This window comes from Rhamphochromis longiceps, linkage group LG18 (assembly GCF_057381845.1).
Source record: "Rhamphochromis longiceps isolate RC_006_pf linkage group LG18, R_longiceps_female_GT1.1, whole genome shotgun sequence".
NCBI classification, from domain to species: Eukaryota; Metazoa; Chordata; class Actinopteri; order Cichliformes; family Cichlidae; genus Rhamphochromis; species Rhamphochromis longiceps.
The window spans coordinates 1,009,815-1,037,344 of record NC_140574.1 but is presented as its reverse complement, the minus strand read 5'-3'; the positions used below and the strand labels follow the sequence as shown (position 1 = coordinate 1,037,344).

The 27,530-nt window shown below is 49.8% G+C and overlaps 1 protein-coding gene across 2 annotated transcripts; it reads left to right on the top strand.

Annotated features, from left to right (window-relative positions):
• Nucleotides 1–125: 125 nt before the first annotated feature.
• Nucleotides 126–27,530, top strand: pex5lb (peroxisomal biogenesis factor 5-like b). Of its 2 annotated transcripts, XM_085388870.1 has the most exons (13): nucleotides 126–375; nucleotides 14,584–14,698; nucleotides 15,799–16,014; nucleotides 17,026–17,146; nucleotides 17,431–17,518; nucleotides 18,249–18,347; nucleotides 20,336–20,455; nucleotides 22,238–22,381; nucleotides 23,511–23,581; nucleotides 23,673–23,885; nucleotides 23,966–24,131; nucleotides 24,223–24,380; nucleotides 24,466–27,530. In XM_085388870.1, the coding sequence occupies exons 1-13, from the start codon at nucleotides 361–363 to the stop codon at nucleotides 24,662–24,664; spliced, it is 1,725 nt and encodes a 574-aa protein (XP_085244996.1). In that variant the 5' UTR covers nucleotides 126–360; the 3' UTR covers nucleotides 24,665–27,530. The 2 variants fall into 2 exon arrangements, with proteins under 2 accessions (XP_085244996.1, XP_085244997.1); XM_085388871.1 differs by lacking the exon at nucleotides 15,799–16,014.

The following is a 27,530-nucleotide window of genomic DNA, read 5'->3' as shown; positions in this document are numbered from 1 at the left end:
CCATTAATTTGGTAGTAATTCAACAGAAAGCCCGTTTAAATAATGAAGTTTAAAGCTGTGACTTTTATTGTGAAAGCGCTGACAGGAAGAGGCTGTGTTTCGCCGGTGTGCTTTGACCTCGGAGCTGTTCGGAGCGGCTCGGCTCTGCTCGCTCCACCTTCGTCCCTCCCCTGGCCGGAGCGGAGTGAGATGCGTCCCGGAGCCTGAGGCGTTCGGACGAGTCAGAGCCGGACGCGGAGCTTTCAGGCGGGGAGCCTCCGGAGAGACACCGCGCCGTCTGTCGCACTGAAACCGGGTGTAGGTGCACTGCTGGCGGCTTCGCCTCCAGCTGCCTGCCGCTGAAAGCTGCAGGACTGAGACATGTACCAGGTCCAGGTGAGCTCATACCTGAGTTTTTATGTTTCTGGAGGGCTTAAAGAAATGACTCTGTGTTGTTGTCCCCACACCATCATCATCATCATCATCATCATTCTTATGTCTGCTGAGTTTTCATCTGCATAAATAAAGGATGTAAAAGTCCCTGCATAAAACTGACTGACTGCAGCTTCTGCTGTGACAGATATTTCCGCGTTTTACATTTGCAGATCAGCCTGCTTCCTGTGTTTAGAAAGTGAACATCAGCACTTTTATTGATCACTTTCTTCCATTTTTAATGGAACAGCTTAATGCTGCACCTGACATTATTATAACCTGCGATGTGTTCCTGAATGATCTGGACCTCTGATGTTTTCTCTTTGCTCCATAAGATCTGAGAACAGAATCCACGGTTATTCACTGCTCCACAGAAAACATCGTCTTCCTTCGTTTGTTAAACGTCTCAAAGCGTTCAGGTTTAATATGAACGTTACATATGAGATTACAGCTTCACAGCTGAAATATGAAACTGACCTCAGTCCCAGAGTTGAACCTGTCAGGGTGTGAAAGTTTCTTTAGTGTTCTATTAAGATTAAAAAGAGTCCTGTAAACCATCGCTGTGACTAATCAGGCAAAGTTCAGCTGCTGACGACCGCCTCCGTCATTCTTCTAACCTGGTGAAGCTTTTCGTCGTGTAGCGTGTCTAAATGTCGTTTTAGTGGAGTCACTGTTGTGAGCAGCAGAGGAGGCATGAGACCTGTGTTTGTGTTTGTTGTCACTGGATCAGCATCAGGAGCACACCAGGCTGGAGTGTTTTTGATCCACTCAGCAGCAAACAGAAGTGAAGTCCTGACCTTCCTCTTTGTGTCATCATAAAAACTCCAGCAGCGACTGTCAGAGACATTTCAGGCTGTGGTGCTTTAACAGCACTGACCGGGTTCTCCATGTTCCTGTGTGGGTTCTCTCTGGGTTCCTCCTAACAACACAAAGGCAGATTAAGTGTTTGGATGTTAGGTTATCTGTTCAGCTGGGAGAGGATCCAGCCACCCTGAACCGGATAAAAAGAAGAAGATGAACGGATGGATGGATGGATATTTGGTTGGTTGGATGGATGGATGGATGCATGGATGGATGGTTGGTTGGTTGAACAGATGGATGGACAGATGGATGGACGGTAGAGCAGGGCGATATGGCCAAAAATATTTATCACGATATATATTTGAAAATTTGCGATAACGATATAACCGACGATATAATTGATGCGAGACAAAATACAACTCCACAACATTACTAGTGCAAAAAGACAACCTTCCATTTATTTTCACTTAAACAAGAAGCTGGTTTTTATGTACATTAAAGCTTTATAAAAATGTAACAGTGCAAATGCAAATTCCTTGCTGAAAGTTAAACCAAAAGGCATTTCCAGTAGAAATGGGCTGACATATCCTGAGCATAACCATGTATAATATCCACTGAAGTTAAAAAGAGCTGCTTTGCAACATTAACCTGCAGTGTGCCAAATAAAAAAGTCAAATATGTATTTTTCGGACCATAAGGTGCACGGGATTATAAGGCACATTAAGCGAAACAAAGCAGTCAGATAAATCAAACTTTATCAAACTCATTCTTCTTGCTTCCTCCACTTCTGTACCATTGATTCATTAATGTTGATTTCTCTGGCAGCTGCTCTATTCCCATGTTGTTGCAGTATATTAATGACTAACCTCGTATTGTGGATGGATTATCTCAGTTGTTCTCCTGACTGAAGTTTGGTCCGTTTACAGCATCCTGCTATGTGATTGCATTTGTCTCCAACCATGAGGAACCCTCACGTTAACTTTTATGGAGTGGAAAAAGTGTTAGTGTTCATCCTCCAGCTTCACTGTTTATGTTATGCTAACATAGCTGCGTCGCTAGCGATCACGTAGCACATCATTATATACCAGCTAGCCCAACTTCAGTAACCCTACAAACGTCACTGCTGTTTAGTTTCCTGTCTTCATTTATGTTGGAAGTGATAGCAGAGCTGTACGTTTGAATGCTTCAGAAATCTCTCAGTCAGAACATGCTATATCAGGCTACATTTCACTGTGTGTTATACTTGTATAACTATGCATGTGACAAATAAAGAACCTTGAACCTTAGGTAACTAGCGAAACTAGCGAGCTAACTTCCGCTAGCTTCCTGCTAGCTTCTAACTCCGTTAAATGTAATAAATTTTGTTTTCATGGATGCCTGGAAGTTAAACTTCATAGTTACACCTGGTAAAGCAGCAATGCTGATCGTTTTATTAAAGATGAAGGAATTTAGACAGTTTTTAACTCTCAGTGATGCTGCAGTGTTGTTTGACCTGAACGATACGGAGTTTAGGACCCAGATTACTCCCAGCTTTAAGAGCATCTTAGTCCGACAAATACGACAATAACCACGGCCGCTTGCATGTTCTGCAAAAAAAATGTGCTTTGTTGTGTATCTGACGGACAAACACCAAACCAGTTCCACATCACGGAAGTTGCACCATTTTTACAAACCAATTCTGGTTCATCTGTTTCACTCAACAATCGGCCATGTGTGTATGAAAACAAAGGCAGTGCGCATGCGCGTTTTACTCATATTCTATCGCGATATTTCATTTTCCTATCGTTGCCTAACATTATACCGGTATTACCGTGAACGGTATAATATGGCCCAGCCCTAGTGGACGGTTGGTTGGTTGAACAGATGGCTGGATTAGAGCTGGGCGATATATCGAGTTTTTAAAAAATATCGATATATTTTTATACGAGATATAAGATGTGACAATATCCTTTATATCGATATAGTCTATGTTACATTATAATTATACTTGCGGAGCCGCAAGTTTGCCTCTCTTTCGTCCACTTTCGTCTTTACGCAACGTTACTCGGCCTCGCCTCTCCTTCACTGAACACAACTCCCCCTCCTCCCCCATCGCTTCACCTGCAGGAAGCGACAAGATGGACACGGCAAATCTCCGTTAACGAGTTACTGCGCATCGCCCCGTGCGTGGGGCTGGACGGCGTCAACGTGTTAGCTAGCTAACCACGCTAACGAGCTAACCACGCTAACGCCATGCAGCCCAGAGGTGCTGCACGGACTAAAATCCTTTCATTTTCTCAAAAGTTGACAGCGCGCCTTATGTATGAATTCTGGTTGTGCTTGATGGCCGCGAACCGATTTTATGTGGAACACGGCGCTCAGCAATCTGTCCAAAAATGTTTTATTACGACTTTGGTAAGCTACGGTGCTGCACCACTTGATGGATTGTCAGAGCATTACGGCTGAGCCTCGCGGAGTGATACGTACTGTGCTTCAACGTAATATTACCCTACTGTGTATAAGGACCATAAATGGCACCAAGAGACGTGGTTGCGAAGCGGATTACAAACTCCAGGCTGTCAGTCACGCAGTACAAGTTGGGAACAGAGCAGCTGTGAAATCTGTCTTTGTTATTGTGCTCAGCGTCTTTTAGTTTACATTTTGACTGCACATTTGTGAGCTTTTTGTTATGCACAAAAACAACATTGTTTTCTTTTATTTATGGAGCATTATTATTTAATAAATGCTCATAATTTATTTTTGAGTAAATTTTATGTACATCTGCTCTATGTTAATAAAAGTGCCTGTGTGACATCTGGGACACAGTTTTGACTAAGAACTCTCTTTTTGTTCTTACTTTATGGCTTTAAAAAAATATATCGAGATATATATCTTATATCGCCATCCAGCTAAAAAATATCGAGATATGAATTTTGGGTCATATCGCCCAGCCCTAGGCTGGATGGATGGTTGGTTGAATGGATGGATGGATGGATGGATGAATGGTCGGATGGATAGGTGAAAGGTTGGATGGATGATCGGTTGGATGAATTGATGGACCGTTGGATGGACGGTTGGTTGGATGGATGGATGGACGGTAGGATAGATGGTTGGTTGAATGGATGAATGGATGGATGGATAGTTGGATGGACGGACAGATGGATGGATGGTTGGTTGAACAGATGGATGGATAGATGGTTGGTTGAATGGATGAATGGATGGATAGATGGATGACCGGTTGGATGAATTGATGGACGGTTGGATGGATGGACGGTTGGATAGATGGTTGGTTGAATGGATGGATGGATAGATGGACAGATGGATGGATGGATGGATAGTTGGATGGATGACCAGATGGATGGACGGACAGATGGATGGATGGTTGGTTGAACAGATGGATGGATAGATGGTTGGTTGAATGGATGAATGGATGGATAGATGGATGACCGGTTGGATGAATTGATGGACGGTTGGATGGATGGACGGTTGGATAGATGGTTGGTTGAATGGATGGATGGATAGATGGACAGATGGATGGATGGATGGATAGTTGGATGGATGACCAGATGGATGGACGGACAGATGGATGGATGGTTGGTTGAATGGATGGATTAACGGTTGGATGGATGGACAGATGGATGGATGGACGGTTGGATAGATGGTTGGTTGAATGGATGAATGGATAGATGGATGAATGGATGGATGGATAGTTGGATGGATGACCAGATGGATGGACGGACAGATGGATGGATGGTTGGTTGAATGGATGAATGGATGGATGGATGGATGGATGGATGGATGGATGGATGGATAGATGGATGAACGGTTGGATGGATGGACAGATGGATGGACGGACAGATGGATGGATGGTTGGTTGAATGGATGAATGGATGGATGGATGGATGGATAGATGGATGAACGTTTGGATGGATGGACAGATGGATGGATGGATAGGTGAAAGATTGGATGGATGACCGGTTGGATGAATTGATGGACGGTTGGATGGATGGACAGATGGATGGATGTACGGTTGGATAGATGGTTGGTTGAATGGATGAATGGATGGATGGATAGATGGACAGATGGACAGATGGATGGACGGTTGGATGGATGGATGGATGGATGGATAGTTGGATAGTTGGATGGATGACCAGATGGATGGTTGGTTGAATGGATGAATGGATGGATGGATGGATGGATGGACAGATGGACAGATGGATGGACGGTTGGATGGATGGATGGATGGATGGATGGATGGATGGATGGATGGATAGTTGGATGGATGACCAGATGGATGGATGGTTGGTTGAATGGATGGATGGATGGATGGATGGATGGATGGATGGATGGATGGATAGATGGATGAACGGTTGGATGGGTGGACAGATGGATGGACGGATGGATGGATGGACGGATGGATGGATGAACGGTTGGATGGATAGATGGATGAACGGTTGGATGGGTGGACAGATGGATGGATGGATGGATGGATAGGTGAACGGTTGGATGGATGACCGGTTGGATGAATTGATGGACGGTTGGTTGGATGGATGTCCATCTGTGCTGGCAGATGGGCCTTCTGAGGGCTGTGGTTTGGGTTTTCAGTTCTGGTCAGCGACCGTGATGTGAAATGCTGAATGAATGACACGTTTCAGCACAAGGAGAAAAAGTTTGTGGGAGAAATATTTTTACTTGACAATCAGGCAGCGTTTGCTGTGAACAAAGCATCACATGTAAAAAGAGTAAAAAAGGAAGTGGGGTGTTGAAAATCAGATATTGTGATCATAAGAGGTGCTGGACTGGTCTCTCCGATGCTTCTGCAGAGAAATGTTTTTGTTGCTCAAATGTCTGTGAATCAGAAAGTGGTGGAAGTGGATGTCACAGCTCAGCATTCAGAGTCAAATGAATGAAATGCGTCTGCGGGATCAGAGGAGCTCTGAGAGGATCCAGTTGAGGGAGGGTTCAGCATCTGCCCAGAGCACCCCCTGGACCATTTCATGTCCTGACCCCGGGGCAGAGCTGGGACTCACCTGCTGGAGGATGTCTGGGCTTCTGTGCTCAGACTGCGGCCTGCAGAACTGTGGGAATCTGCCTGTGATGCTCCTGCAGGGACTGAAACAATGTGCAGGTTGTCATCGGTGGAGGGTCGTAAAGCTGCCGCAGAGCAGGCAGATTTATGATTTAATCACTGCACTGTGACAAACCGCCGCTCTCGCTGCTCCATCATCATTTCCAAACAGCTTCAGCTCCACGTGTAGAGCTCTGGCCACCCCAGAGGTTTCTCTCACTTCCAGTTCCTCCTGTGAAACTCCGTCTTTAAAGACAGAATCAGGACACTTTTTCATCACAGAAGCACCAATAAGTTAATATTTAAATAATGTTTTTAATGTAGGGAAAAAAAGTCCTTCAAACACCAGCAAATAGACTGATCCCGGAGGGGGCGATCAGCAGAGAAACAGGCAGACAATACAATTCAATAAAATGCTGAGCTGCACAGAAAATCATTTCCTTACGTTTCACAGGTCGATGCTCAGCTTCCTGACTCATAATCACACTTCAGTTGTTTGGATTATACACGCTGACACATTTTAGCATTTTTATTTCATTATTTTTCATCTGACTGACTAGCAGAAAATTCGCTTTCATTTTGAAAGGGCAGCCGCTGCCATCCCCGGGCCGTCTCCGGCCGTCCTGCAGCTGGTGGTCCTGGTTCTGCTCTGAAGCTGAGAGCTCCAGGGTCGGTCTAACAAGAACCTGCAGCAGGTGGAGAACTGGGTCACGTGAGGCTACGCAGAGCTCAGCCTGCAGAGTGAGGACGAGGAGACGGAGCTGGTGCCCGGTTGAGGGCTCTCCTCCCCACAAACGTCCCCACCCAGTGTTTCTCTCCCTGTCATTGAACACTGTGAGTGAGTATCTGCCCCTCCTCTGTGGAGGAGTGTGAACATCTCGGGAGGGCGCTCGGCTGGAGAAAGGGCACGTCCGCCCTCATTACCAGTGTGAATGTGAGGAAGGAGAGAATCAAAGAGCATCACAGAGAGCTTCCCAGGGCTCCACTTCCACAGTGAAGACTGCTCAGAAGGACCTAACGGACCGTACTATGCAAACATCTGGAGCATTGCTTTATATGTTGCAGGGAAAATGGGCAATTAGTGCAACGAGTCATTGAAATGTGTGCAAACAGACATGGAAGCACGGTATATCAGGCAACAAGAGAGACCACAAGTCTCAGATTTGGGCTGAGCTTCGTCCTGCAGCTCAGTGAGAGCTCTCCGAGCTGAAAGGATCCTTCATTAACACTGAAGTAGAGTTTTAGGCCTCACACTTCTGCTTTTGCTCCATTTCAACCAGCTTTCAAACATGGAGTAAGCGAGCTCAGCGACTGTATGATGCTGCCGCCATGTTTCTCCACCTGTGGTGCATTCAGGGTCGTGTGGTCTCATACGTTTGTTCATTAACTTCGGTGAAAGGGAAGCTTCAGCAGTGCTGCTGCAGGAAGTGTTCAGCCTGATCCCAGTGACAAACACACATGCACGCAGCCTCCTGGGAGATTGTGGTTTTCGGTCCACTGAGCAGAGTGGCGTGCTGCAGATGTGAGGCGGAGTTTACGAGGTCATGTCTCAGGTGTTCGTGATTCCTCTGAATCGACTTCACCTGTGCACACTGAGCGAGACAGAAGCAAACAGCTGGGACGCAGTTAAACACTAGAAATATCTGACGCCTCAGTGACCGCCCAGTCTTCAGGGGCGGGGTCAGAGTGTTTTGGAAAAGACCAAACGAGGCCAGTAAAGTTTCAGTGGTCATCAGCAGCACCTGTGAGTCCGTCTGAGGACGAGGGGTTTTCCACCCACCTGTCAGAACTACCATGTGTGTTTATGTCAAAGGTGTCTGGCTGGTGCTAGCAGACTGCCTGTCCTGGCAATTCGTGGCAAATATGAAAGATCAAAGCGATTTTACACTGAAGATGGTGGGGCAGCGGTGTGTTTGAGAGCATTGCCGTTGTTTACACCCAGACTCTTTGTTGCCCTGAGCTCGAGCGCGTTTGCAGGCTGCCGCTCGGCGTCCTCTGCTGTAGTTACAGTACGGCTGGAGCTGGGAGAGCCACGGGGGGAAACTCATCCAAGATTAATTAGCAGCAGCGCTGCGGGAGGATCTGAATCTCTCTGGGGTCAGCTCACGTCCTTGGCACAGTTTCCCCACCACGCCTGAACCTGCGCTTTATTTACTGAGCGACACTAAAGGCATCACCCCTCCACCTCCCCCAGCATCCGCCCGTCTGACAGCAGACTTCTGTTTATGTGATCAGCTGTTACAGCCGCTTCATGGCCCATGTTTCATAAAAAAAACACGCAAAGTGTGATGGAGGGCAGCTCTCAGACTCCCCGTGACTAATAGGTACTGCAGTATCAGCAGAGTACTGCAGTAGTCTGGCTGCACACTGAGGATGTGCTGCAGCAGCACTGATGGAGGACTGTTTGCTCAGCACAACAGCAGGTTATTTATAGTCTGACAGCATCTCCACAACACACACACAGAGTGAGGGAGAGAGAACAGAGAGATGGAGACAGATACGTTCTCAGTTTCTACTGTGTGTCTTCTATTTTTACAGTAGAATCACAGTAGAACCATGTAGTCCGGCTGACATCCTTCCTGGTTGAATAATCTGATCACTGATGCTCTCTGAACTACTCTTTTGAGTCATCATGGATTTACTCCTCAGTAAAAAGTTACCCATTACTTTAGTTGCTCCGCTGCTCTGTCAGCTCTTGGAGAGCAGGAACTGTCCCACTGATGCAGGATGACATCACAAAAACTGTCCAATCACTGTGTAACGCTTGAAATGTGTCCTTATCTCAAGTACCTTTAGAGCGCGGCGTGAGGCTGCCCTACACCTGAGTCTGGAGTCAGAGCGTCCACTCACGTAAACATGACCTCAGAGTGATGTCATATATGTTGGAGCCACCTCTGAACGTGGCGTGCCCCTCGGTCACTCGCTGTAGCGTGATGTCTGTGTTAAGCGAGTCATCCATTAATGATGGTGGTGGTGGGGCGCTGCTGCTTTCGGCCTCCATCACGGCTCTAATAATAAAACTGCAGATGATGTTTTATTGATTACAGCTGCCGAGTTCACAGAGGCGCGTTTCGCTCTCAGCTCGCCTTCCTCTGCCCGCTGGCGCTCGTCACGACTCGCCATTCCTCCCTCTGAACGGCAGCAGGTGAACCAGCTCACCTGTCGTACCTGAGCTGCAGGTTCCTCAGGGCCGGGTCAGAGTTTTAGTGGATCGGACCTTATCGCGGTTCTCGTGCCTGAATTATATTTATTCACAGATGTATTTTGCTGAGGTTAGTCCAGGTTTCAGGGAGCTGGATGTCTTTGGATGTCTGTTACGTTTCCATTTACGCCCGATGTTACTGCCCATGTGCAGTAGAGTGATGGTCAGAGAGAGCTGAGCTTAGCTGTCTTCAGCAGCTAAAGCCTCTTTGGGGGGAAACTCCCACTGGGTTTAAATCTGGGACTCTCCGCCATCTGACCTTAGAACTGAAGAAGCTTCTCGGATGAGAGGTGAAACATCTTCGAGCAACTTAAAGAAGTCCAGACGCTTTTCTTCGCAAGCTCCTTTGACATCACAGAGCCATCTCGTTTACGTATGACTTCCCTCTGCAGAATAAAACAGAATGGCTCTCGTTTGGCCCTGGGCGAAGGCCGTCGCACTTTTCTCCTCTCCCTTATCTTCCCTGCTTAGTTCTTGTGTCCTTGTCTCGTCTCGTGTGTATTACTTTCCCTGAACACTCTCTCACAGTCTGTTTCTAAAACCTAAAGAGAATTATGGATTTGATCAACTGGTCTCTGAATGCTATTGACACCCTTTAACGAGAAGTCTGGGCTCGGGAGAGCTCGAGTGCCCTGGAGGGACTTTCCCTGCCGGATACATGATGGACGGGTGGCAGACATGGAGGATCGTGTGCTTGGCGGGACTGTCGATCGAGGATGCTGAAGATATCTACCTGTGGTCTCAAGGCTGGAGCCGAACAACAACACCCTGATAACGACTGTGTTTAGACTGTTCTTCCCATTCCATCCAAGGCCACCTGGGTTGGCTGGAAGACTGTTTACTGAGCCTGGCGGGGCGAAGGACACTGTGTCAGCTGAACTCTGGACACGCACACACACACTGATACACACTCGTCCCCCCTCCTCTTCCAAACGCCTTCGATGCTTGTTGCCTCCTGGGAACACGGCGGATCTGAGCCCGCACTGGAATGGTAGCACTGGTCAGGATGGCTGCTGTGCTGCTTCGGATGACTCCTCACTAGGGCCGCCACAAACGATTATTGTGATAGTCGACTAATCAGATCATCATCCATTGGACGTGAAACTACAGCTTATTGCACCAGCAGCATCTGCTCTTATATAACTATCATTAGCTTACAGCTTGAAGTGTTTAAGGTGCTAACTAACAATAAAGACAAGATGATAGTTTATTAAATTTTAATGAAATTTGCAGATTGTTTCGGTGAAGTTTAATAAACTCCTTGCTATCTAAAATATAACAGGACACCGGAGTAAATTCTCCAGCATCTCACACTTCTGATAATCAGCTGTCTGCTTGACGTTTATTCAGCTGTGTAAAAACTTTAATCTCAGCCAAACCGATTTACTCAGGAACAAATAAAATACTGAAAAAGCCAAACAACAACATTTTAAGTTATCTAAGTGACTCATATATCATGTTTAACCTGAGTAGTGAAAGACGGCGGTGGGTTTGAAAACGATTTGCCGGGAGTCCGGTGTTCTCACGGCGCTAGTGACCTAGCCCCCGGCTAGCTATCGAGCTAGTGGGTAACAGATGTCTCCGAAAACGTCGGAGCGCTTTTGAAAATATGTGGTGTCCTGATAAACTGAGCAGATATTTGAGGTTTACACAGCTACATTCTCGCCTGAAAATATGTTAAACGTTTATTTTGTGACCCAGAAAGAATAATAAGAGTAATATTAAAACTAACTAGCTGCCGCCATTGTTGACAGCTGCGCTATGAATTCTGGGACACAGCTGCTTCTTCTTCTTCGGGGTTTAACGGCAGCTGGCATCCTTGTACATGCAGTGCTGCCATCTTCTGTTTCAGTCCGTTATTACACTCTTAAATCCTGCCACTTATTCCTGCGTCTTTTGTGATCTTACAAAGCTTCAAACGGCGCGTCGACTATTAAATCAGTCGTCGACGAGTCTGATAGTCGACGTAATCGTGGCAGCCCTACTCCTCACCCCCCACCCGACCCTGTGGCTGGTCACGTGCTCCATAATGTTGTGCTGTGGACATTTATGTGCTTTCTGTGCAGAGGAGTTTTTTGTTTCCTGTTCTTGTGCTGTCCTCCCAGGAGCCCAGCATGAGTAGAGGTCTCTTTTTTTCCTCTTGTACTTTCCCATCGTTGTGTTTCAGTGTTTTTCTGTAATGTTACCGATCTCCGACCTGTGTCCCCATGTGATGTCTGTGTTGTGTGTGTAGGGTTGGGGGGGGGCCCATTTCACTGCAGGGCAACCTGCACGTGGCGAATAAAGCCTTGATTGATTGATTGATTGATTGATTGTTCTAGAAATTCTTCAGATAAACTTTAATGTGAATTATTTACGGACCTGCTGCGAGCGGCAGAAAGATCGGGTACAGGTGGACAGCGTGCACAGATGAGAGCTCTGGTGAGTCTCCTCGTTTTCAGCTTCAGATCAGAAACGTCCTCGTCGCCACTGAGCCGGACGGAAAAGCTGCCAGCGTGAAACCTGAAGCCTTTCTGCACAGACTGACACAACATCACGACTCGCCGCCTCTGGCTCCGCCCATCACGGCGACCCTGCCCGTCTGCCTGTCGTAGGGGAAAAGGTTGTTGCTGAAGGAGCTTCCTGGTAAAAAAGACATCCTCTGAAGGGAACCCCTTCCTCCCCGTGATGACCAAGGTTGGCATGACCACCGTAGTTGTTTGTTCCCCCTCGCAGCTCGACATTTAGTTCCTGCTCACAGCAAGCAGGTCAAAGGTCAGCGCGTTTACTGCTCTGCTGAAACATTTCTTTGTGCATCACGGTCCCGCCGCCGCTGTCAGACTTCTCAGGTTTAGTCTGAGTGAACAACCGTCTTATTCCCGTCTGCAGAGTACGCAGTTTTCAGTGTGATCATGTCACCGACCTTTGACCCTCCGCTCTGCTGCAGCTGCCGTTACTGTGCTCCGCTCAGAGAGAAACTTCATCGCTGCCAGCTGCCGCACCTTCACACAGCCGCGGCGCTGCGATTCCCCGCGCTGTCCCCGGCTTTTAAACGCAGCACCAAAGTCATTTAGCTCTGACCGCTCTCCTCTTTCCTCCTCGTCGACACTTTTACCGGACGCTCACTGTAACCCTAAGCCCACTGAAAAATGATCTGAATATCATCTGTCAGCGACAGGAAGACAGAACAGTGTCGTCGGTGTGTTTGTTGTGTCAGATGAACTCTGAGGATGAGCTGAAAGACCTCACCAGGCCGGAAAAGGAGACCTCGTCCTTCGTCCTGGGCACAGAGTCGGATCCCTGCTGGAGTTCGGGAGAGTTTTCTGTTCCAGACACGGCAGTGAGGATTCACCGAGGTCATCGAAACCTTTAAAACTAAAGCAGCAGGATGAACATGTGCAGGAAGCTGGGAAGATTCGTGACTCACACAACTGTGAGACCGATTCATCCCCGATGACAAAGGAACGCCCTGAAACAGCAAACGCCTCCTTGGCCATTCTTCCTGCGACGTGGTCAGGAAGTCATCCAGCGACGTTACGGTTTTAAGCATCGCTCTGTGTCACATCCAGACTTTTCCCTCCACTTTTCCTGGTTCAGCTGATAAAACTCTGAAGCTGTTTTATCTCTGGATTATCCTCCCATCTCATTCTGGATTTATGATCTCGGATATGTTTCCTGATCCGTGCTGTTTCATATCCTTTTTCCTTTGGGCCTTTATTCTGAAGCGATCAGTTCACAGTGAATCTGCGCGGTGCTGCTCGCCTCTTCACGGGATTAAACATGTGGCGCACACAGCGCTGTGGATTAGGATTAGGAAGGCACATAAAATAATCTGTGATCTGGCATCAGACTGGGATTTAACACTTCCCAGAATGCTTCAGAGCTGGCAGGCAGCAGAGCGGCCTGTTGGGCACATCTGTCCACCGGTGTTTTCAAAGGAGCTTGCAAAGAAAAGCGTCTGGACTTCTTTAAGTTGCTTGAAGACGTTTCATCCGAGAAGCTTCTTCAGTTCTAAGGTCAACTGGCCGAGAGTCCCACTGGGTTTAAATCTGGGACTCTCCACCATTTGACCTTTGAACTGAAGAAGCTTCTCGGATGAAACGTCTTCAGGAAACTTAAAGAAGTCCAGACGCTTTTCTTTGCAAGCTCCTTTGACTACGATGACCTGGATGACTGAGAACCTTCACAGACATATCCACCGGTGTTTCCACACCAGCTGGCTTCTCTGCAGGTGTAACAGAGCCCGGTCAGAGCCGGGAGCGCACCGCGCCCACGGATTGCGCCTGCGGTGCAGAACGCGGCGCCTCATTTGCTGCTCGAGCGGTGCTGAAGGTTTGCTGTGACACAGGCATGTGCTCCATCACACGGTTGGTGTTTTGCAGGCCGTTTTCAGCCTCTCCTGCTCCCTCAGCAGCGGCTCGGATGAACGAGACATTCACCGGTGAAATCAACGGCAGCTGTGATTCATTTGTGTGTCTGAGTCGTGCCGCTGTGAGGAGGCTCCGCTCAGACACCAGCGTGTGGAGGCGACATGTTTGTGCCTCATTCAGACACATTCATTACCTTTGGACCAGTTATCTCATCATCCTTTCATAATGTGACAGGCTCGCTCTGCCGCGCCGGCTTCCTGCAATCACTGCAGGGCCCTAAAAGCTGCTCCGCCTCCTCCGCTCCATCCTGTCACCTGACTGAGCCGTCCTTTTAAAAGCAGCCGGCGTAGATTTCTGCTTCATGTTTTAGCTTCACTTTCACAGGTCCTGACAGAGTGTAACCATAGCTGATGGTGTCAAACGTGACCTCTGACCTCTGGACACGAAGCCACCCAGAGACATGCAGAGTCCTACGTAGCAGCGAACTCATCTTTAGTTGTTAAGAGTCTCTGTCTCTCCTCCACAGCGTGTCTTTATCCTGTCCTTCTCCAGCAGATGGCCCCGCCCCTCGCTGAGCCTGGTTCTTCCTGTTCAAAGGGAGTTTTTCCTTCCCACTGTCACCAAAGCACTTGCTCATGGGGGTCATATGATTGTTGGGTTTCTCTGCATTGTTGTGGAGTCTTTACCTTACAGTATGTGCCTTGGGGTGGGGGGTTATTGTGTTATTGCGTCTCCTCGGCGGTCTGCTCTAACCCGTTGTTTCTGCCCTCCAGCTGGTCGGGGAGCAGCAGGAGAGCCGGCCCCTACTGAGCCCCTCCATCGATGACTTCCTGTCGGAGACCCGGAGCGACACCCCCTCCGCCCGACCGCTCACCTCCAACACAGCAGGTAGACTCCCGCTAATTACCACCTCCTCCCGTCCTTCCCCTCCCCTCGTCTTCCACAGCTCAGCGGGGCTCCACCTCCTCCTCCACCTCCTCCTCCTGCTCAGTGTGAGGATTCTTTTTCAGCCCTCGTGCAGGAGAAACGAGGGGAAACATTATTGATCCATTTCTGTTTTATTTAATTTGCTAAACATGACTGAGCTGTGAGAAGAAACCTCCTCCTCTAACCTCCCCTCATTCTGATCTCCTCTCTTTTCTTGCACTCTAACTTTCCGCCCTTGGCCGTCCTCCTTCCTCCTCTGTGAACCATCTGTCACCTCCGACTCAGCAGGTACACCGGCCATTAATTAGCACCTCTGACCTCCTCTGTCCTCCTGTCTGCTCTGTCCTCCTCCTCACATTAAACTCAGGCTGCTGTGCTGCTTCTTTCTGCATTTACATAAAAACTGTCGACGTGTCAGGAGGAGGAAGAGGAGCCCCGCTGAGCTGTGGAAGACGAGGGGAGGGGAAGGACGGGAGGAGGTGGTGTGGCTGAAATTCTATCTGATCCGAGCCTGGGCTCCGGGCTGCAGGGAGACGCTCAGAGGTCACAGAGTCACGCGTTCTGTTATTGGTCGTGGATCAATTCAAACTTTATTCGTCTTTGAGCGCGGTGACAAGAGCACGTCTGAGCGCTGCTGTAACCCTCCTCTAACACCGCTGAAGGCTCGATGGTTAAACTCACTGATGAGGGTGGGTGGACACGGACGCCTCCTCACAGCCACCTCCTCCAGCTCGTGGACGCTGTGATGAACGAACGCTGCAGGTCGGCCAGAGCGTCTCAGTCCCAGCTGGTCGTGCGTGTAGGAGGCGCCCTGTGCTAACCGAGCTCGTCGGCCTCCGAGGCTGAGCCGAGGCAGTAAATCTGTTTTAAATAACCTCGAAACTGTGATGCTGTGAGTACTCGGAGTACTCTGAGTACTGTGAGTACTCTGAGCACTAATCTTCTGACTTCTGAGTTAAATATTGTTATTGTCTGTTATCCACACCAAAGTGAAGGGCCGACCGCTCTCACAGACACTGAGCCTGTCGGGGTAACGAGTCCACCTCTCCCGCTGTCTGCAGTTCTGTCCACAGCTCTGGATCTGGTGGACCTCAGCGAGCTGGGGGAGAGCAGCGGGGGGAGCAACAAGGAGCGGAGGAGGAGCCCTCTGAGGAAGAAGGGCAGCTCGAAGAGTCCGCGACGCCGAGCCAAACCCGAGGAGACGGAGCTGATCCAGGTGCAGGTGGAACACCTGCCCGCTAGTCCCAGAACACCTGAGAGGATCTCCCTGGACTCAGGTGAGTCTCAGAGAGCAGCCTGAACCCGACGCCATCATCATCATCAGTTTTTATCACGTGACAGCGAGGAGGCGAGCGGCTGAGTCTCTGTGTTCGTGGATCTAAAAGGCGAGACAAGGCCAGCGAGCAGGGTCTGTGTTCAGTTCTCAGGTGATCCGCTCACCTTGATTAGCAGGTGAGGCAGCAGACTGACCCCGCCTCCTTCAGACCACAGTCACATGACCAAAGACGGTTTCAATCTCTCAACCCGAGCTTCACTGAGTTTGAGACCTGTGGAGGGATTGTGCGTCTTCTAGAGACGCCCCGGGAGAAAAGCCGATTACAACATGTAGTCATATTTATTACTGAAAGTGCACGCCGTCATCCACAGCTGCAGCAACATCTGGCCCAGAGACGCTCAAACCTGCAGCTCAGCCTGAGAGCAGGAGGAGCAGGAGCTGTGAACGATGGGAAAGTGTCTTCATCATAAATTCATCGTCGTAAATAAGCCCGAGCATGAAATGACGCGGCTTGTTCCAGCACGTGTGAGCTGCTGCCTCCTGAGGACTGAACGCCGTCTCGCCACGCTGGACCTGTCAGACCTCAAAGCTCGCAGCGTGAGCCTTTCTTTGCCCTCAGGCGTCCACAGGTACCCACAGCTCCGGGTTCATCTGTGGACCTGTTTCTGAGACTGTGGCAGATTTTCAGCTTTAATTTGTCATTGACGAATAAATCAGCTAAAAGTGTGGCTCTGCCCCACGTCTGCTATAAAGCCATCTATCAATACACTCAGGCCTTCATCACTTTGGTTCTCACTGCTTCATTTCATTAAAAGCTTTAAACTCACCGAGTCGTGAGGAGCAGCATCTTTAATCGCAGCTTTTACTGTGATGAGTTCCCACTTCCTGTTTACACCCAGCTGCACTTCCCATGTTGTGTTTTTACTGGCTGAAGCTTGTCTCATCTTCATTACTGATAAACACACACACCAGGAATAATAATGGGACCTCAGGTATGTTGTTGTGTTTGCAGTCAGCCTGTCGTCTCCTCTGGAGAAATGGGAGGAGGTGAACCTGGACGTGGAGGACGGCGGGCGCAGGAGGAGATACGAGAAGAGATGCACCTCCCATCACTCGTCCAGTGAACTGCTGTGGTAACGTAGCTCTGCATGACCCCGGCTCAGAATGACCTCACACTGGGCTCGTCCTCTGTGTCAAACTCGCAGTTTTAGCTCCGCCCACTTTGAACCAGCTTCCTGCACAAACAGAACAGTTTCTAGTTTCTAAACTTGGGATCACCATAAAAGGGTATCTGTACTCTCTGGCATCACACAGGTCCGAGAGTAGAAAGGTGGAGGCGGAGCTTCTGGCTCACCTGAAGACACTGACAAAATTAGGACCAGCAGGTCCCCTTTAACACTGTGCTGTTCTCCTTCAGGTCGGCAGAGTTTAAAACCGACCCGCTGACCAAGAACAGCTTCAACATCCACAGCTTCGACGACCTCGACTTCATTTCTTCAACGCAGGTCAGCCACTGCTCATGCTGCAAATACTACTGCAGTACTGCATCTGCTCACCCGTGTGCGAGTACACACTGCGGGTGCTGCTCTGGAGACCCTGGTGTGGGTTTGAGTCACGGTGAGTTTGGCTGCTGCAGCTCAGCCTCGCGCTCGCCTCATCGTGACCTTTGAACCACGGCACGATGTTAGCGAGCGCTCTGACTGAGAGGTGAGTGCCAAAAGTGACTGAGATCAGGCCCGGTGTGTCTGCCATCTGTAGTGACAGTGTGCAGTTCAGGCAGCCTGGGAGAAACGAGTGCAGACCGCTGGAGGTTAGCCGAGGAGCATCAGATGCAGCTGTGACTTTGTCCCAGTCACTTTGTTTTCCTTCACACTGACCTGCTGCTGTGTGTGCACGTGTGTACGTGCACGTGTGTGTGTGTGTGTGTGTGCGTGTGTGTGTGTGTGTGTGTGTGTGTGTGTGCACGTGTGTACGTGCACGTGTGTGTGTGTGTGTGTGTGTGTGTGTGTGTGTGTGTGTGTGTGTGTGTGTGCACGTGTGTACGTGCACGTGTGTGTGTGTGTGTGTGTGTGTGTGTGTGTGTGTGTGTGCGTGTGCGTGCGTGTGCGTGTGTGTGTGTGTGTGTGTGTGCGTGTGTGTGTGTGTGTGTGTGTGCGTGTGTGTGCGTGCGTGTGTGTGCGTGTGTGTGCGTGTGTGTGTGCGTGTGTGTGTGTGTGTGTGTGTGTGGGCTTTCAGGACTGCGGGGCGTCCCGGCAGCGCAGACGGACTCGCTCTCTGCTGCTCAGGAACGAGTCTCTGGAGGACGAGTTTGTCCGGGCGAAAGCTGCTGTGGAGGTAAGAACACGCTGACACGGGCGTCCTCGGCTGTATCCCAATCCAGGGTCTGCAGCCTTAAAGGCGCATTTCAAGGCCGATTACGTCACAGCGACACGCCGAAGGCTGTCCCAATTCAAAGGCTGCTCAAAATGCGGCCCTCAAATGCGTCCTTCATTCCCCTGAATTTTAAGGATGTGGCGGTGTAGACTTCGTGGCCCAACATATCCCAGAATGCATAGCGCGGCGGTGGGTGTGGATAATTTTGCCAAAAAAAAAACGGAAGATGAGGGGCGGCCGAAGAGTAAACTTTAAGTAAGTACTGAATATTATGTCACTTATTTATGTGCAAATGTTTAATAACGAAGAACATTAAAACATTACTGTTGGCCACATGTCGGCAAAGTCATGTGACATCAGTGACGTTTGTACTAACTTGGTTTTAAAGCCTTTACTTTGAAATATACGCCGTTCAATAGCTGAGCTTAATCTTACAGAGAATGATCAAAGCTCATGTAGAAACAAACAAATGAACAAAAGATTTTCTCCTTCATCTCTGTCAAACACAGCTGTATGACACGTTTCCAGCTGTTAGTATCGTGGTTGCTAGGCAACCTGGGCAGCGCAACGGAGGCTAGACCGTCCCATTTCACAAGCCTCGCACTTCCGGCCTTAGCGGTCTTTGAGTACGCGGCCCTTGAGGATCGTTGAGGCTGCAGACCCTGAATTGGGACACAGCCCTCGTCACACTGATGTCACGAACGAACGCTCCTCACGCCGAGCCCCGCCTCCTCGCTCCCCCGTCTCCTCGCTCTTAGTCTCGTCTGTGACATACTGACAGGAGGAAACTCTCGTCTTCTTGTCTTGCCGCTCAGAGTCAGCTGATGCTCAGAAACAGATGGCGTGTACTTCCTGTCACCTGAGCGTCCGCAGGTGTTCTCAGATCAGTTTTGCTGTGAGGTCTCTGCGATTCACCTGCAGCTTCATCAGTTGTGTTTCATTCGAGCGTGAGGATGATGATGATTTATCGTTTTATTAACATCGATGTCGCTGACGCCGAGTCTGACAGCGTGCAGCTGAGTGCAGGTAACGCGGTGAAAACCCGCACGTGACGTGAAAGCGTGACTCTTCTTCGCCCGGCCGGTGTCCTCCTGCAGGACGTTCTGCCTGCTGCGCTGCCTCCTCTCTGAAGCTGATTGGCTCTGACAGCACTGATATTCACGGCGGCTCAAGACGCTCTGGTCCAGTAACCAGACGCGCCGCTTTCATATTCATGGCAGACGAGTGTTTAATGGTGGACGGCGTCCTGATCCAGTATTTATACGGCGCTGCACATTTAAACTGTGACCTTTCACGTGTGCATAAATCCCACCGCTGCCCTGCACACATTACTGTTCCCGGCCATACTGCAGCGTGCAGGAAACAACACTGGATATTTATTTTAAAGACGTGTGGCAGCACAGACCAGGTCCTCATGTCTGAGTGAAAAACTAGTTCATGCATTTATTACTTCCAGGCTGGACGACTGTAATTCATTATTATCAGGATGTCCTAAAAACTCCCTGAAAAGCCTTCAGCTGATCCAAAATGCTGCAGCAAGAGTCCTGACAGGGACTAGAAAGAGAGCAGATTTCTCCTGTTTTGGCTTCCTGTTAAATCCAGAATTAAAATCCTGCTCCTCACATACAAGGTGAGGCAAACCGACCGAGTCCCTGTTTAGAGGGTGAAGCTGTGGGTTCGCTGCTCTGCAGTCCTGTCGTCACAAACTGCGAGGTCACAGATACGAGCGGCAGAGAGGAGCGTCCTCTGCAGGTGGCCCGGCTGTTGGAGTAGAGCTCCTGCTGCTCCTCCCCATTGAAAGGAGTCAGCTGCGTCAAAAGCCTAAAAGAGAAAGGAGGTGGGCGAGGAGGTCTGAGCCTCTGTGCTCTGCGTGAGCCGGGCGTGGGTACGCCATGGCGGTCTGAGCTGTTTACCTTTCAGCATCTGTCTGTCTACTTCCTGTCTGACAGTCGGACACAGAGTTCTGGGACAAGATGCAGGCTGAGTGGGAGGAGCTCGCTCGGAGGAACTGGCTGGAGGACTCCGAGGACCAGCAGCCGGTCCCGCCCACTGTCTCACCTGCAGAGAAGGTGAGCTCAGAACAAGCCTCCAGATAGAAACACACACACACACAGTCGTGTTTTCATATCTCAGTGAGGACATCTCATTGACATAATGCTTTCCCAGCTGCTTACCCAAACCTAACCATAACCTAACTGTAACCCTGACACATTTCGTCCCCATTAGGGCTGTTGGTCCCCACAGGTATAGTAACATGCCAAATTGTGGTCCCCACAAAGATATGTAAATGTGGCATACACACACACAGACAATCTGGAAAAACAGGAAAAATCCCAGAATTCCAGAAAGCACTGAGTGAAAGTTGGATTCACACAAACCAACGTTTGAGACGAACGAGCGTGAGCTGTCAGCTCGGTGAATACTGCAGACGTGTGCGTGACGACATTTCAGATTCCTCCAGTCTTACTCTGAGCAGTTAGCGCTGCAGCGCGACGCTAACGCCGCAGATCGAGTCTGTGACACCGGAGGTGACCCGAGGGGGGACGAGCAAAAAGGCAGCAGACGTCTGCGCCGTGTTCATGTGTGTGAGCAGATGTTTGGTAGCGTGTTAGCGTCACCTCCACGCCGCCATGATGTAACACCTGAGCAGAGAAGGGATTAGAGCGGGATTACCGAGGCGCCCACAGCTGATCTGAAGCCAGCTGCAGATTAAAGCGGCCAAACATCCAGCGCAGCAGTAATCTGACATTATTAATGACTGCCCCAGTGCATGCTGGGAAAATGTTTTCAATAAAAAGATGGGCAGGAAGGTGAAATGTCAGCGCACACATGTTAACACGCAGAGAGGCGGGAAAGGGTGGAGCCTGTGAAGCATTACAGAAAGGTCTATTAGTCATTATTCATAACTCACCTGTTAAAACGCCACCGCAGAGTTTACTGTAACACTGTGTGGTGTGTGTGTGTGTGTCTGTGTGTCTGTGTGTGTGTGTCTGTGTGTCTGTGTGTCTGTCTGTGTCTGTGTGTGTGTGTGTGTGTGTCTGTGTGTCTGTGTGTCTGTCTGTGTCTGTGTGTGTGTGTGTGTGTGTGTGTGTGTGTGTGTCTGTGTGTCTGTCTGTGTCTGTGTGTGTGTGTGTCTGTGTGTGTCTGTCTGTGTCTGTGTGTCTGTCTGTGTCTGTGTGTGTGTGTGTGTGTGTGTCTGTGTGTCTGTCTGTGTCTGTGTGTGTGTGTGTCTGTGTGTGTCTGTCTGTGTCTGTGTGTGTCTGTCTGTGTGTGTGTGTGTGTGTGTGTGTGTGTGTGTGTGTGTGTGTGTGTGTGTGTGTGTGTGTGTCTGTGTGTGTGTGTGTGTCTGTGTGTCTGTCTGTGTCTGTGTGTGTGTGTGTGTGTGTGTGTGTCTCTGTGTGTCTGTCTGTGTCTGTGTGTGTGTGTCTGTCTGTGTCTGTGTGTGTGTGTCTGTGTGTGTGTGTGTGTGTGTGTCTCTGTGTGTCTCTGTGTGTCTGTGTGTGTGTGTGTCTGTGTGTGTGTGTGTCTGTGTGTCTGTGTGTCTCTGTGTGTCTGTGTGTGTGTGTGTGTGTGTGTGTGTGTGTGTGTGTGTGTGTCTGTGTGTGTCTGTGTGTGTGTGTGTGTGTGTGTGTGTCTGTGTGTCTGTGTGTCTCTGTGTGTCTGTGTGTGTGTGTGTGTGTGTGTGTGTGTGTGTGTGTGTGTGTGTGTCTCTGTGTGTCTCTGTGTGTCTGTATGTGTCTGTGTGTGTGTCTGTATGTGTGTGTGTGTGTGTGTGTCTCTGTGTGTGTGTCTGTATGTGTGTGTGTGTGTGTGTGTGTGTCTCTGTGTGTATGTGTGTGTGTGCGCTGCAGGGTTACTATTTCAACACCAACAACCCGTACAGAGACTGGCCCAACGTCTTCGCCGAGGCTCAGGAGAAAGCTCGGGAGGGAGACCTGAACACTGCCGTGCTGCTGCTGGAGGCCGCCATCCTGCAGGACCCGCAGGACTCAGAGGTGATGCGACGCGCCCAGCTGTTCATCGTTTCACTGTGTCTGGTCTGCAACAGCAAGCCATCCGTGAATGATGTTTCATCTGCACGCAGAAACATCTGCACGCAGATGTGACGATGGGAGTCTCATCCTGTGCTCTCAGAGTCAACAGCTGATCACAGCTTGTTTTATTTGGACGTGAGAGAGCGTAGACACGATGAAGACGATGAAGGTCAAACTGAGGATTGTTTAAACGCCACAGTGTTGTTGCAACCTCGTCCATCCCTTTATCACCTCAGTGTGCCGTCTTCCGATGTCAGGATCTCAGATTCATCCAGATAATTTGACACATCGAATTAAATTCACTTCTGTTTATGTAGAGCTAAATCCTACCAACAGTCTGCTCAAGGCTTTTTATGTAACTCCAGAGAAACACTCCACCCCTATGAGCCAGCGCTATGGCAACAGTGGGCAGAAAAACTCCCTTTTAACAGGAAGAAACACGACCGGGGGGAGTTGAGATGAAAGTTATCATGTGACATATGAAACGTTGTGCTGGCCAGTTCTGTTTGTACCACCGAGCACGTGTTGGTGACGCGTGCTCGTGGCCTGCAGTCTGCCACGCCCACATTTCACTGCATCAGGAAGAGAAAGGGGCGGAGAAGTCTGCACCGGCAAAGAGACAAATTAGGAGAAGTTCAGTGACGGAAACAATCGTGTCCAAAGAGGAAGCCAGAAAAGGCACGCCTTTCCACCGAGTTACCATGGTGATGACGATGTTAAAATAAAGTGAAGGTGCTGAATATCGTTTTCCCCTCAGATACAGATTACAGTTACCAGCAGCTGGAAAACGTACATCACCACCACCAGGCTAAGCATCATCACACACGCCCAGCACTACAAACACGCGTGAGCGCTGCGTGCGAACGCCTTCATCTTTGTGTCATGATGCATGGCACTGAAAGCGAGGAAAAAAACAGCGAGGCAGAGGTTTGTGGCGAGACCCAGCGGTCCCACAGAAGGCGGGGCCTAAACGGGCTGACCGGAGCTGCGTGACGTTTAGATGTCCAACCATTTTCAGCCAGGTCGTTTGTGCTCGGTCCAAATCAGAATCAGTGAGTTCTCACATTCCTCTTCTTCTTCACGTTTTCAGGCGTGGCAGCTTCTGGGTATGACTCAGGCTGACAACGAGAACGAGCAGGCCGCCATCGTGTCGCTGCAGAGGTCAGTCGCCTTCATGCTGGAGAGCTCTGCTTTATATTCAACCCTGACATGCTAACTGTTTGCTGGAGCTAATCTGCTTTACCTGCTGCAGGTGCCTGGAGCTCCGCCCCAACAACCTGCCGGCCCTCATGGCGCTCGCCGTCAGTTTCACTAACAGCGGCATGCAGCGGGAGGCCGGCGACGTGCTGCGCCGCTGGATCTGTCACAACCCGCGATATAAACACCTGGTCCAGGACAGCAGGAGTCCGCTACGGGGCTCCCCGGCCATGCCGTGCAGGAGCCCCCACGCCTCCACACCTGCCAGGTATGAAGTTCAGTCAGCTTGTTCTTGTAAAGTTCCAACTCCTCTGTGATTGGATGGAACCAAGCTGTGTGTGTGCGCAGGTGTGAGCTGCAGGACGTGCTGCTCCTCTTCCAGGAGGCGGCTCTGCTGAACCTGGACTGTGTGGATCCCGACCTGCAGACCGGGCTGGGAGTCCTCTTCAACCTGAGCTTGGACTTCGACAAGGCGGTGGAAGCTTTCAGTGCAGCGCTGTCTGTCAGGCCACAGGTAACACGTACGCAGACACACACACGTCAACATGGTGGCGGTCCTTTCATACGAGCAGTGACGCTGTCAGCGGCGGGGTTTCTCTCTGCAGGACTACCTGCTGTGGAACCGTCTGGGAGCCACGCTCGCCAACGGAAACCGCAGCGAGGAGGCGGTGGAGGCGTACACCAGAGCTCTGGAGCTGCAGCCCGGATTCATCCGCTCGCGGTACAACCTGGGAATCAGCTGCATCAACCTGGGAGCGCACAGGTAACCCTGGCACTGACCTCTGACCTCACACAGACCAGTCTTACTGCGGCGATGTAGTTGTATAACCCCGGTCCTGGTCCTGCAGGGAGGCGGTCAGTAACTTCCTCACGGCGCTGAACCAGCAGAGGCGGAGTCAGCGCTGCAGCCAGCAGCAGATGTCGGCTAACATCTGGGCCGCCTTGCGGATCGCCATCTCAATGATGGACCGCCCCGAGCTGTTCCAGGCCGCCAACATGGGCGACCTAGACCTGCTGATGAGGGCCTTCGACATGAGCGACGTCTGACGGCGAGTCATGGGAGGGCGGAGCCTTGCTCCCAGAGTCACGGGAGCTCGGTTGGATGCCCGGGTTGAAACCAGACAGTGAGGGAACGGCGCAGCCCTTTAGCTTCCTGTTTGTAGCTCTGCATTCTCAACGCCGTCTGCAGGTCGATCATCTTTTCACCTTTAACAAGAAGATTGAATTCAGCTCCTCCTCTTCCTCCTCGTCACCTGCGCTCACCTGCTGCTGATTTTCCTCTGCTCATCGGTCACTTCCTGATGGTCGACTTTAAACGTGATGTCGTGAGGGATGAAGAGGGGGAGGAAACTCTGGACTCGTGGACTTGTCAGAGCAGCTTTGCATGATTCACGACTCAAAATAATCCTTCTTTATCTGACACAAACGTTCTTTTCATGGCTGTCCTTCATGAAAAGAACGTTTGAACATCAGGTGGGCGGAGCTCATGTACTCGCAGCCAGAGATGTCCTCCTACATGCAGCATAGACGTTTCCACCGTGAGCACCTTTTTGAGCATTTTCGCCTTCGTGGTGTTTTGAAAGTGGGCGGCTCTGTTGTACTCATGGAAGCCCCGCCTCCATCCTCCACCACAGCCTGCTTCTCTGTCTCCTTCCTCTGTCAGCTGCTCTCCACAGCGAATCATCTTCCATCCCAGCACCCTCCAACCCTCTCCACTACGTCCATGAACCTCCTCTGAGCTCTTTCTCTTCTCTTCCCGCCTGAAGCTCCACCTTCCCGCTTCTGCACATGCTCAGACCAACTGAGCCATTAGTCTGTTGGACTCACGTCTGATCCTGTCCATTCTGCTCACTCCCAGTGGACATCTGAACATCCCAGCAGGTGTCACTACCATCTTTAAACCTTCTCCTTCTGTCACTTGGCTCCGCCCACTCTGCCCCTCTCCTGCTTTGTATTAACGGGACCAGAATTTAGAAAATAAACTTTGTTTTTTAATGAAGCAGACGTGAAACCAGCGACTCATCGGGAAAGACTTCCCTGCGCTCATTTTCTCATGGACTTGTATACAGTCGCACACCAGAGTCGCCCCCTGCTGGTCACCCTGTCATGTCCAAACCCCAGAATCTCTTCAGTGGTCGTTCTCGCCTCTGTAGCTTTTCTATCGGCTCTGTTCACTTGCAGCACGTCTTTCAGCTCAGGTTATAAAAACTCACGATGTCCGTGGACATGAAGCTTAACACCAGGTCCTTTCCTAATGAGTAATCCAAACCACGGAGCTGCAGGAGTGAGGAGAAGCAGAACACGCCCACTTTAAGGCTTTTTCCTCCCATGTTTCTTCACCTTGTTACTTTTAACCCTTTAAAGCCATAAAACAGCAGCAGGGGTCTGTTAGAAACTCGCCTCTGTGTGTCACCCCCTGCAGGCAACAGCTGGTACTGCAGCAGCATTTATTTAAATCCAACCAAGAGGCCACCTTCACACCTGAGATCAGGTGTGGTGCTAAAGGTGAATAACAGAATTCATAACTCAGAATTCTGATGTTTTCCATGTGGTGATGATGAAGCAGCTGTATCAGGGCTAGCGCCACCTGCAGGAAGGGTTCGGGCATGTGTCAAATATTTTCCAAAGGAATTCAGGAGAAATATCTGTCGTCTTCAGGCGACTTTTGTTGTGATTTGGCGCTATATAAATACAACTGAATTGAATTAAAACGATTTGCTTTGGCAGTTGAAAAGTTAAACGCCTCGCCCCCTAAGTGACACAGCCGTCTGTCTTCACACAAAGGATGACCCTCAGCGAGCCGTACAGCTTCTTCCAGAACCAACGTCTGCTGGATCCCTACGAGTCCTCCCACCTGCTCACCTCCGACCTCGCCTCGTATCTGCTCCTTCCTCTGAAAGAGACAGAAAAGAAAAACACCCCTCTGCCTAGCCTTGATCATTTTCATCCTACCGCTGATTCCAATATCTAGTTCAGGACATTCTGTTCAGACTCTCCCAGAGAATATCTCTCTAACCCTGAAGTGTACGCATGCTGCAAAACCCTCCGTGCTCTACGTCTACGCCTCAATATTTCAAATCCAGTCATGGCGCTGGACGAAGCTTTTGACCCTCAAACACGGAGCGCCAACATGTTTATGAGCACATTTCCATTGTGTTTATAAAAAATAATAAAACAGCTTTATTTAATCGTTTTAAACCCTAACATGTCTCACTGATGCAGCGGCACTTCTGTGCGTTAAGGTTTTTCACAAAACGACTGCAGCGGTTTCCCGCCTGGCCTGGAGGTGGCGCTCATCGTCCCGTCATACCTGCTGCTGTTCCTGTGTTTGCCTGTGGGAGGCGCCTGTGATTGATTCCAAACATTAACACATTATAGTTTAAAACTGATGTTTGTATTATTGTTACAGTTTCTGTGTTTTATTCTGAAAAGTCGTGTTCATGCTCTGTCCCTTCCTTCCTGTCGCTGGTTCTCAGGTGAGTGTGAGAAAACGCGCAGCAGCTGATCCGGTTAAACGAAAGCTAAATCAAAGCAGCGTCCCCCGAGTCCTGGAGCGGTGAAGGCTTCCTGTCCTGTCCTTAGTTCGGGATGACTTCCTGTCTATGGTTCTTTTCAGATCAGCTGACAGGAAACCACAGCGCTTCTCATTCTGAGGGTTTTACTGTGTTCAAGTCAGGACGCCCAAGTAACAAAAGCAAAGAGCTCCAGAAAAGCAAACAGCCAGCGCGTTTTCATCCACAGCTTCCTGCTTCAGAGATTAACGGGAAGATTCACAAACTTCATCCACACGATGATGAGGAGTGTGAATCTTCGTCCTGCTGCTTCTCCTGAGTCCTGCTCGTCTTCACGTCTGTACGGTTCTGATGTAAATGACTGTACGGACAGTAATCACATGTAAACTGATGATATTAAA

Excerpts from the sequence above, each read along its gene's own strand:
- pex5lb (XM_085388870.1), top strand. Across the intron at positions 23,886-23,965 it reads CACGCCTCCACACCTGCCAG|GTGTGAGCTGCAGGACGTGC; the intron begins GTATGAAGTTCA and ends GTGTGTGCGCAG. Across the intron at positions 24,381-24,465 it reads ATCAACCTGGGAGCGCACAG|GGAGGCGGTCAGTAACTTCC; the intron begins GTAACCCTGGCA and ends CTGGTCCTGCAG.